The sequence below is a fragment of the Xyrauchen texanus genome, chromosome 6, assembly GCF_025860055.1.
Source record: "Xyrauchen texanus isolate HMW12.3.18 chromosome 6, RBS_HiC_50CHRs, whole genome shotgun sequence".
NCBI classification, from domain to species: domain Eukaryota; kingdom Metazoa; phylum Chordata; class Actinopteri; order Cypriniformes; family Catostomidae; genus Xyrauchen; species Xyrauchen texanus.
Genome location: NC_068281.1, coordinates 32,965,968 through 32,977,923, shown reverse-complemented (window position 1 = coordinate 32,977,923; position 11,956 = coordinate 32,965,968). Strand labels below are relative to the sequence as shown.

Below are 11,956 nucleotides of genomic sequence, written 5' to 3'. Positions count from 1 at the left end.
AAGTTTTGAACAACACTGCATGCTGCAGACATGGAAGCCAGCAAACAAACTGGATCAGAGATAACAGTTCCCACCCGACCTAAAAAGCCTCGCCATCCTTCTAAAATCCACCACGATCAGAGGCGTAGTAAAACAAGGATAAGTATTGGAGATGCCTTTGGAAGATGGAGACAGTTTAAAGCCCATAAATCCTTTAAAACAGATGCTGAGTTGGCTAATTCTGGCAACCCGCACAAGCTTCGAGTCTGGGGCGGGGCAGACAACTCTCCAATATTTTGAATTTGGACCCATTTCAAATGCTTGTTGTCAATCTTACATATAGCACCTTTAAGGCACTTTTACCTTTGCACAGCGAAATTATGCGGACACCAAACTAGATCACACAGCCTTAAAGCCCAGGGCACCCCCGGGCAGTCAAGGGCCCCCTGGTAGTCAAGGGCCCCTGGGCATTGGCCCGGTAGGTAATATGTCCCTGCTCACAATACGGCCATTGAAATGTATTGCCCTGGCCACATCTGCAGTCCTCATGCCTTCATGCAGCATGCCTAAGGCACATTCACGCAGATGAGCAGAGACCCTGGGCATCTTTCTTTTGGTATTTTGGAGTCAGTAGAAAGGTGTCTTTAGTGTCCTAAATTTTTAGAACTGTGACCTTAATTGCCTACCATCTGTAAGCTGTTTGTTCATTAATTGTTTATGGTTCATTGAACAAGCATGGACAACATTGTTTAAACCCTTTACAATAAAGTTCTGTAAAGTTATTTGGATTTTTACAAAATTATCTTTAAAATACAGTGTCCTGAAAAAGGGACGTTTCTATTTTTGCTGACTTTAGATACCTGACATTTAAGTACAAACACAGCTGCTCCTGTTTTTTTCAGATTCTGGGTCTTTTAAACCATCTGTAAAGATGTCTACCATATTGCTGTATGGCAAGTCTTTATTTTCTTTTATTTGTTCTAGTAGATGTGTGTCAGTGCAGGGTATAGTAATTAACCACGGATGATACACTTTGATTATATTTTCTTTGGTCAAGACCCATTGATTGCCTGTCCTATTTCTTTTCCATCCTAAGCTCTTGTTGCTGCCTTTTCTGTGTTCCCAAAACATGGGTAAATCTGTCTTGTGAGGGTACAATGAATGCACATTGACAGACATTGCGTTTCACTGCTACCTGTTGGATAATAATGGTCATTGCAAGTGTGTGGTTTGAAATCTGAAGCTGTTTATGCGTTAAAGGAATAGTTCACTCAAAAATGAAAATTCTCTCATCATTTAATCACCCCCATGCCCTCCCAGATGGATCAATATTGATGCCCATTTCACTATAATTGTTTACTTCAGGATGCTCTCAAATGCACGTCCATGAGAAGAATCGGTTCATGCAGCCTCTCGTGTGACGTAAGCACGTTGGCAAACTTTTGTCGATTTTAGACTTTCCCCATTCAAGTAGATAGAATCTGTACGTGTATGCCATTTGTATCCATAGAAAATAGAGCACAACAGACATGTTCCAGAAGTAGTTTTTATTTGTATTTTTCTCCATAGACAAATTGATTTTCAATGATAACTTTAAAGACCTACCATGAGCTATGAGGTTGTTCATAAATGGTATATGCATTTGTTGAAGCCATCAGTGCATTTTATTTCAACTTTATTGTTTAAAAATCCTGTTTAATAGCAGAATTCCTTGTGAACAACTACACTACCCATTATTAAACAGAAACATCCACCATCATACATCATAAGAGAATTGCGGCCAAGAATGCCTGCCGGACAAGTCCAGCAGCGACCCCCACTTCCATGTCGCACTGTGACTCCCTACACTCTCTTTATAGTCTCCCTACACTCTGAAACTTCTTTTATAAAGTATATGAATGTATATAGGAATTTGTTGATGTACATTTTTTTACATTTACTTTTTATTCATTTTTACTTTTGTATATTTGTTTGGTTCATGGCTTACAACTCTTTTATGAAGCTCTTTATGAAATGTCGAAAAATACTTCTGGAACCCAGACAGCTGAAAAGGTGGATGGGCACTGTTGCACTCAAGGGGTGCATCCTCATTTCCTTTCCTTGCTTCCCTTCCTCGTTACATTGCTCCACCCTCTTAATAAATGACAACAGATGAATTGAAGCAAGACGGCTTTGAGATGGGTTGCTCATTCAAACGTGACTTCAGAGCATGTTTTTGCACGCTTGCCCTTATGTTTTTTAAACATTATTTATAAATATATTCATAATAAATCCAAATAATTCAAGATTCACTGTTGAAGTATGTGCCATTTATTATTTATTCAAATGGCAAAGGTTAAACAAATTGAAACTGTTGTGTCATATGTGAAAGGGGAGGAGAATGAATAAGTGTGTCAGGTGCTTCAACCAAAAATCTTCCACATAGGAAGCTCCTGCATTTCCTCGCTCAAGCATTCTCTGTAAGCTTCCTCCATTATCTGTCCTCGTGGTGCATTTAGAACATTTATACATTCTTCATGATGGCGGACTTTGATCGGTTTCTGGGTAATGAGGACGGAACGAGGGTACACAATTTAGGAAATGAGAAACCCTCTCGGGAGCATGCCCAAAATGCCCGCCAAGAGGAATAACTTGCCTTGAAAGTAACTTTAGTCACACATGTTACCAAATATTAAGACTGGAGAGGACCAAATGTACATTTTAGAATTATAAATTTAAAAAAATGTATTACCAAGCACAAATCTGAATATGGGGGGATGTGTTCTTTTCAATGTCAATATTTGGATTCAGCTAGGGTCTGAAATTAACACCAGAGATGATAATGGCCATGAAATTCAAAATGTGTGTGTGTGTATATATATATATATATATATATATATATATATATAGAAATTGAGTGTTTGACATAATTGGATGGCACACAAAACTGCCCAAAAATCCAAATCCAAGGGGCAAATATTGTAGTATAATATAATCATAATAAAATATAATATAATAAGATCATCGATAAGACCCCAGTGGTTTAATCAATGTCTTCTGAAGTGATCCAATTGGATTTCGATGAGAACAGACCAAAATATAACTTTTTTCACTGGACATCTTGACAGCATTCTCCTTAGCCATCGTGATCTTGGGTTCGATTACACTTCCAAGTGCTTGATGCATGCAAAGAGCACTAGATGGCGCCATAGGAAGTGTAAACGAGCTTGAAATCATGATCGCCAAGGAGAATGCTGTCAAGATGTCCAGTAAAAAGGCTATACAGGTGAAACTCGAAAAATTAGAATATCGTGCAAAAGTTCATTAATTTCAGTAATTCAACTTAAAAGGTGAAACTAATATATTATATAGACTCATTACATGCAAAGTAAGATATTTCAAGCCTTTATTTGATATAATTTTGATGATTATGGCTTACAGCTTATGAAAACCCCAAATTCAGAATCTCAGAAAATTAGAATATTGTGAAAAGGTTCAGTATTGTAGGCTCAAAGTGTCACACTCTAATCAGCTAAACACCTGCAAAGGGTTCCTGAGCCTTTAAATGGTCTCTCAGTCTGGTTCAGTTGAATTCACAATCATGGGAAAGACTGCTGACCTGACAGTTGTGCAGAAAACCATCATTGACACCCTCCACAAGGAGGGAAAGCCTCAAAAGGTAATTGCAAAAGAAGTTGGATGTTCTCAAAGTGCTGTATCAAAGCACATTAATAGAAAGTTAAGTGGAAGGGAAAAGTGTGGAAGAAAAAGGTGCACAAGCAGCAGGGATGACCGTAGCCTGGAGAGGATTGTCAGGAAAAGGCCATTCAAATGTGTGGGGAGCTTCACAAGGAGTGGACTGAGGCTGGAGTTACTGCATCAAGAACCACCACACACAGACGGGTCCTGGACATGGGCTTCAAATGTCAAACGTCTTACCTGGGCTAAAGAAAAAAAGAACTGGTCTGTTGCTCAGTGGTCCAAAGTCCTCTTTTCTGATGAGAGCAAATTTTGCATCTCATTTGGAAACCAAGGTCCCAGAGTCTGGAGGAAGAATGGAGAGGCACACAATCCAAGATGCTTGAAGTCCAGTGTGAAGTTTCCACAGTCTGTGTTGGTTTGGGGAGCCATGTCATCGGCTGGTGTTGGTCCACTGTGCTTTATTAAGTCCAGAGTCAACGCAGCCGTCTACCGGGACATTTTAGAGCACTTCATGCTTCCTTCAGCAGACAAGCTTTATGGAGATGCTGACTTCATTTTCCAGCAGGACTTGGCACCTGCCCACACTGCCAAAAGTACCAAAACCTGGTTCAATGACCATGGTATTACTGTGCTTGATTGGCCAGCAAACTCGCTTGACCTGAACCCCATAGAGAATCTATGGGGCATTGCTAAGAGAAAGATGAGAGACATGAGACCAAACAATGCAGAAGAGCTGAAGGCCGCTATTGAAGCATCTTGGTCTTCCATAACACCTCAGCAGTGCCACAGGCTGATAGCATCCATGCCACGCCACATTGAGGCAGTAATTAATGCAAAAGGGGCCCAAACCAAGTACTGAGTACATATGCATGATTATACTTTTCAGAGGGCCGACATTTCTGTATTTAAAATCCTTTTTTTTATTGATTTCATGTAATATTCTAATTTTCTGAGATTCTGAATTTGGGGTTTTCATAAGCTGTAAGCCATAATCATCAAAATTATATCAAATAAAGGCTTGAAATATCTTACTTTGCTTGTAATGAGTCTACATAATACATTAGTTTCACCTTTTAAGTTGAATTACTGAAATTAATGAACTTTTGCACGATATTCTAATTTTTCGAGTTTCACCTGTATATTGGTGTGTGCTCACCCAAACCAACAGAGTCACTTCAGAAGACATTGATTAAACCAATCGAGTCTTATGTGTTGCCTTTATGCTGCCTTTATCTCGTTTTTTTAGCTTCAATGTTTGGCCCCCACCATTGACTTGCATTCAATGGGCCTTCAGAGCTGAGCCATTCTTCTAAAAATCTTCATTTGTGTTCAGCAGAGGAAAGTCATACACATCTGGGATGGCATGAGGGTGAGTAAGAGATGAGAGAATTATCATTTGTGGGTGAACTAACCCTTTAAGATTAGATGTTATGTGTGATATTTTACAGTTAATCTGATACAAGTTTAGAAATTAAAATAAACCTCCCTTGCTTGTTTAAAAACCCATCATCAAAATCCCAAGCCAAGAGTGCAAACTTTCATACAGTCACTTTGCATTGCTGAATTGTGTATAATAATAGCATCCTTTACCTTAATGAGTCTAGTTTGAAACTGTCAACATTCAGACTGCTTGTAATACATGTAGTCATCCATGTGTCTTCCTCTTATTGACTCAAAACACACCGGTTGTTTCATGTGCATCATGATATGCTCATTAACTTTTCATGCCTTTCTCTCCAAACAGTGTCTTGACAAGCCACCTGTGTGCATTTGATAGTCCTCATTAAAATTTAGATGAGGACCAAAAGAGTAGCCCACCTATCCAATTGCTCCATAGTGGCCGCAGAATGAAGAACATTCTTTCAGAGCTTTCATATTGCTTCTGCTCTCTGAACCCTCTGCAAAACAATATGTTCAAAAGAACTTAAATACTGCAAACTATAGGAAACATGGTTTTAAGGATGATTGTTTTCATTCATGTTCTGTTCATTGCTGGGAAGGTCATCTCCAAGAAAGGTAGGACTGCTTCCTATCTCATGGGTGAAAGTGCACACCTTATTAATGTTGTAACATTGTAAACACCTCAGATCCTTTACAGCAGCTTTTTAATTCCAGTATATTTAAATTTGTGTGTGTGTGTGTGTGTGTGTGTGTGTGTGTGTGTGTGTGTGTGTGTGTGTGTGTGTGTGTGTGTGTGTGAGCGTGTATTTATCACTTTGTGGGGACCAAATGTCCCCATAAGGATAGTAAAACCCGAAATTTTTGACCTTGTGGGGACATTTTGTCGGTCCCCATGAGGAAAACAGCTTATAAATCATACTAAATTATGTTTTTGAAAATGTAAAAATGCAGAATGTTTTCTGTGAGGGTTAGGTTTAGGGGTAGGGTTAGGTTTAGGGGATAGAATATAAAGTTTGTACAGTATAAAAACCATTATGTCTATGGAAAGTCCCCATAAAACATGGAAACACAACATGTGTGTGTGTGTGTGTGTGTGTGTGTGTGTGTGTGTGTGTGTGTGTGTGTGTGTGTGTGTGTGTGTGTGTGTGTGTTTGTGCCTGTTTCTCCTTGTCTGATAGAATCAGGAAATCACAAATGACACCCAATGCAGAAAAGTACCACGGTACTATATTGGTAAAAGTACCGTGGTACTGCCACTGCCTATTCCATAGTCAATATTGAATGCATTTATAAGTGGATTCGCTCATCACAAAACTTTGCTTCAAAGCACTTTACAAAGAATAGTGCTTTTCAAAGAGATCTTTAATTAAATGTAATAAATATGCATATTGAATTTTTGTTTAGGTGTTAAATGTGGAGGAATCCTCTCTGCCAGCAGTGGCAACATGTCAAGTCCTAATTTTCCAGGCCTGTATCCTTATAATACAGAATGCACCTGGCTGATAGTGGTGTCAGAGGGCTCATCAGTTCTGTTGACCTTCCATCACTTTGAGCTGGAATATCACACAGACTGTGCTTATGACTACATAAAAATTTATAATGGCATCTCAGAGGAAGAGGGAAACCTCCTGGGGAAATTCTGTGGCAATGTGTCTCCTCCTCAGTTCAGCTCCTCCTGGAACGTCATGTCCATCATTTTCCATTCGGACCGGCATGTTGCACACAAGGGCTTCTCTGTGGGCTACAGGAAAGGTGAGGGGTGCCATATATGATTGATATATGGTCTCTGCATTGGAAATGAAAAATATTTTATTGTGCTATACGGTTTACATCTGAATTTAAAGGAATGTTCCATGTTCAATGAAAGCTAAATTGTATTGACAGAATCTGTTGCAGGCTGTCGATTACCATTGACAATACTTTTGACTCGTCCTCAGAAAAATCATGTGTGCATTATTGCACTCACAATTGAAATCTATGGGGCAAGGCAGTGCACCAGGATAAATGTTGAAATACACACTGCTTCGAAAGTATTGCTACATAAAACATAATTTATGATGACACTCGAGTAGGAATAAAATTGCTTTACTAACCTTGTCTGTGCTATATGCAGCTCCTGTCATTTACCTTGTAAAACCAGTCTACATTCACCGAACACTTTATTAGGACACCTGGACACCTACAGTAATTATACATGCGATTATCTAATCAGCCAATCATGTGGCAGCAGTGCACAAAATCATACAAATCAATATACGGGTCAGGAGCTTCAGTTAATGTTCACATCAGAATGGGGAATAAATGTGATCTCAGTAATTTCAACCATGACTTTATTGTTGGTGCTAGACAGACTGGTTGGAGTATTTCTGTAACTGATGATCTCCTGGGATTTTCACGCACAACAGTCTCTAGAATTTACTCCGAATGGTGCCAATAAATAAATAAATCCAGTACGTGGCAGTTCTGCAGACAAGAAATGACTTGTTGATGAGAGAGGATAACAGAGAATGGCAAGACTAGTTCGAACTGACAAAGTCTACTGTAACTCAGATAACCGCTCTGTACAATTGTGGTGAGAATGCTATTCTGAGATGCGGGTTGGCTCTGTTTTGGCGGCACTAGGGGGACCTATTAGGCAGGTGGTTTTAATGTTGTGGTTGATCGGTGCATATTTATAGTATACGTAGTACATTTTCACCTAGAACTGTTACCACACCGCAAACATTTATTTAGAGAACTTTACTACGTAAATAATGCATATTTTGTATGAATATAAGTATTTTTTTTTAAATATACAAGTTTCACATTTTTGCTTTTAAACCCTACAGAATGTTAGCTATTGTAAGTGCGTTATTTAAACAAATTTTTTGTTTCATCTGCATGCCACAGGTGGTGTCAATAGAGAATGTTCCAGGTTCAGTACAAGTTAAGCTCAACCAAATGCATTTGTGGCACAAAGTTGATTCACCAAATATAGTTTTGTATCATTCCTAAATTATTTATTAAAAAAAAATTATTTAATCAAAAATCACAATTAAAGTAAGGCATTTACAGTGGAAGTGATTGAATGGGGCCAGTCCATAAACGTTAAAATACACACTTAGTATAGCACAAGATGTAAACATTATACATCTTAACATGATTTTAGAGTGATAAAATCAAGGATTTACAGGTGTTACAGCGTTTACCAGAATACAGGGGTTTACCAGCATTATACCATCATGACAATTAAGTTGTAATATTGGCTATAACTTTACACAGATGAAATTAGTAATCAGTTTTATGACACTAAAACCCTATTAACAACTATAATGTTCACATCTTGTGTCTATAAACTTTTGAAACAGTGTGCATTTTATTATTTATGGACTGGCCCCATTCGCTATTGAAAGTGCCACAATAACTAAGATTTTTTGCTTCATTTTTATATAAACATGGTAATAAACATAATCAATACAAGACAGAAATGCTGTCAATCAAATTGAACTTTTATTGAACTCAGATCATTCCTTTAAATCAACAAATACATCACAATGTAGCTTTCTACTCCAACATACAAGGTAAACTTGTAACTCTCTCTTACTCAGATACATGTGGTGGTGTTTTGACTGGTCTTTCTGGGGTTATTTCAAGCCCAGGTTATCCACTAGAGTACAGCAACAATGCTGACTGTTCCTGGACTGTACATGTGTCTAATCAGAGTGTTGTGAGCCTAGTGTTTCTCGACTTTCAGTTGGAAAACAACGAGGGGTGCAACTTTGACTATGTGGCTGTTTTTGATGGCCCAACTGTTAAACATCGTCACCTGGGCAACTACTGCGGTAGTGAGAAACCTCCCAACACCATCACCACATCAAACCAACTGCTGGTGGTCTTCAAGTCTGATTTTAACATTGGGGGGAGAGGTTTTAAAGCCTATTACTATTCAGGTGAGACATGCAGTTGTCAGACAAAATCTACACTTTAATACAATCTTGAAGTTTAAATACCTTTTTTTTTAAATCCTTTTTGTTGTTGCTGTTTTGAAAGGAGAGTGCCAACAAATTCTTAAAACTATCGGCGGAAACTTCACTAGCCCTCACTACCCAGACATCTACCCCAACAACATCAACTGCCACTGGACTCTTACTCTTGAAGCCGGCTACAGGATTAAGTTATTTTTCCCCTTTCTAGAACTCGAGGATCGGAACAGCCTGACCGACATGTGCGATTATGACTCTGTGGCTGTGTATGATGGGGACAGTGAGGCAGATACTCTGTTGGGACAATGGTGTGGCAGTGAGCACCCCCCATCTTTGACCTCCAAGGGAAATAAACTGTTGATTGTGCTTAACACTGATCGAAACTTTGCCTTTAAGGGATTCACAGCCTCATATATAGGAGGTGAGTGCTCACACAGCATAGTTTGAATTCATCCTTCAAAATGAGAATTAAAATTATGTGGATTGTTTCACTGTACTCATTTGAAAGTGACACAATATTAAATAAAAGCAGTTGTTTTGTTGTTGTCTTTGTGTGTAACAGTGGTGCCAGTCAATGTGAGCTGCACCAGAACTGAGTTTCAAATTCAGATCTCCAGACAAGCTTTAACTCAGCTGGACCGTGAGAACATTTATCTGGGGAATCCATCCTGTTCTGCCCAGCTGACTGAAACATCCTACAAAATTCTTGCTCGCTTTGTAAATTGTGGAACTGCTGGACAGGTATTTTACATTTAAAGGCAAAATAAAAAAATAATTTGCAGGGGACCTAGGGTATGATCTTTGGAGGGGCACTTCTACTTTTAGGTTGGGCAATAGGTTCTCATTCCATCTGACAGTTCCCCCTTGGTCGTTTTGCTGTCCGAATGGGCGAGGGCATTCTAGGAAAAACTAGAGGGGCAATCTCTCATCATTTGCTCACCCTCATGTCATCTCAATGTGTATGACTTTCTTCTGCAGAACACATATGAAGGTTTTTAGAAGAATATCTCAGCTCTGTAGGTCCATACACTCACTGAGCATTTTATTATGAACACCTGTACACCTACAGTCGTGTGGCAGCAGTCCAACGCATAAAATCATGCAGATATGGGTCTGGAGTTAATGTTCACATCAACCATCAGAATGGGAAAAGATGTGATGAGAGAGGTCAACGGAGAATGGCCAGACTGGTTCGAGCTGACAGAAAGGCTACAGTAACTCAGATAACCACTCTGTACGATTTTTGTGAACAGAATAGCATTTCACGTTGAACCTTGAGGATTGGCTTCAAAAGCAGAAGACCACGTCGGGAACTTTATTAAACTATAGTGTTTCTAATAATGTGCTTAGTGAGTATCTAAAAAAGAGATATGATAGGTGTGGGTGAGAAAAGGATCAATATTATGTCCTTTTTTACTATAAATCTCCACCTTTGACCAGCCAGAACCAGAAGGTGGCGATGTGCACGAAAGGTGCAAAATGCCAAAAACAAAAGAAGTGAAAGGTAAAGTGTAGATTTATAGTATTAAAAAAAATACTTAAATATCAATGTTTCTCACCCACACTTATCATATCTCTTCTAAAGACATGGATTTAATCACTGGAATCGTATTAATAACTTTTATGCAGCATTTATGTGCTTTTTGAGCTTCAAAGTTCTGGTCATCATTCACTTGCATTGTATGGACCTACAGAGCTGAAATATTCTTCTAAAAATGTTGTTCTGCAGAGGAAATTCATACACATGATAGGTGTGGGTGAGAAAAGGATCAATATTATGGCATGGCATGTGGTGACGGTGAGTAAATGATGAGAGTATTTTCATTTTTGGGTGAAATTTAAATATGGTTTAAATATGGTTTTGTTCATGTACTGAGATAAAATGGGATTAAAATAGTCCCGTTGATGTTTTGAGTCTTTACAAATATCTATCCAATGTGATCCTCTGCAGAAACGTCAAAACATCACCATGCTAGTGAACTCGCTCTATATTGACTTCTCTGATGGAAAGCAGCAGAATATTCAGGAATACGAGGTGCAGTGTGACGCTCAGAGGAAGGTGGCCATGGTCAACATCATTTCAGCGGAGGAGCGGAATAGACTCAATGAACTGGCCCGTCTCGCAGAGCAAGCAAGCAGCAAGACTGAGGATGAAGAAAGTGAACCTCATGAGACCAGTGATATCATCTTCTTCAGCATCTGCGTTCTGGCTGTCATCCTCATGTTAATTGCTATTGTGTGGTTGGTGCTCCTATAAGCATGCCATTGGATAAATAACTTTCCTCGATACATCTCTATTTTTGTACAGTTTTTAATATGTAGTCATCAATGGAAACAAACATTGCAAGTTGTCCCTGCAAGTGACTTGATTTCAGGATCTTCACAGCGTTTGCAGAGGTTGTTGGCAGTGTGTCCTGAAACATTAATTAAAATAATGTATGTAAAACAGGGGGATGCAATGAGCAAAGAACAAGTGAGATGACTGACTGGCCAACCTAAAGAATAATTGAAAGTAGCCTTGAGAGAGCTAGACAAGAAAGTTCCTTCTAAAGAAGTGCTGAAGACTACCAGAATTGGTAAGATCTTTAACAATTCTGGTAGTCTTCAGCACTTCTTTGGAAGGAACTTTCTTGTCTAGCTCTCTCAAAGCTTCTATCGTGTTTAATTTAGGTTGGCCAGTCAGTTCAGAGATCGACTTGTACCTTCCATTGTCTTCAATCACGACAACTCTCTGGAACAAATACAGCATTTTACATGAACAGTATCAAACATGGGGAAGATCGATGTAAAGAGCACATCTATTAAAGACTTTCCCGTAGGAGGGACTCTAATGTTGCTTGTTTGTAAGTCTTCTCTTGTTTTAGTTTTTGCTTCACTGCCTTAGATACTCGAACAACATATTTATCCATGATTATAAAACTAACTGATGAGTG

The 11,956-nt window shown here is 38.9% G+C and overlaps 1 protein-coding gene across 1 annotated transcript; it reads left to right on the top strand.

Moving 5' to 3' along the window:
- The first annotated feature begins 5,609 nt into the window (after nucleotides 1–5,609).
- cdcp2 (CUB domain containing protein 2) lies at nucleotides 5,610–11,280 on the top strand. The gene is made up of 6 exons (XM_052129377.1): nucleotides 5,610–5,676; nucleotides 6,466–6,813; nucleotides 8,649–8,990; nucleotides 9,091–9,444; nucleotides 9,586–9,764; nucleotides 10,975–11,280. The coding sequence occupies exons 1-6, from the start codon at nucleotides 5,610–5,612 to the stop codon at nucleotides 11,278–11,280; spliced, it is 1,596 nt and encodes a 531-aa protein (XP_051985337.1).
- The last annotated feature ends 676 nt before the right edge of the window (nucleotides 11,281–11,956 follow it).

What these genes read in the sequence shown, in the direction of transcription:
- cdcp2 (XM_052129377.1), top strand. Translation starts at nt 5,610, where the DNA reads ATGGTTTTAAGGATGATTGTTTTCATTCATGTTCTGTTCATTGCTGGG. An exon ending in CTCTGTGGGCTACAGGAAAG is followed by an intron (nt 6,814 to 8,648) that starts GTGAGGGGTGCC and finishes TCTCTTACTCAG; the next exon opens with ATACATGTGGTGGTGTTTTG. An exon ending in ATTGTGGAACTGCTGGACAG is followed by an intron (nt 9,765 to 10,974) that starts GTATTTTACATT and finishes GATCCTCTGCAG; the next exon opens with AAACGTCAAAACATCACCAT.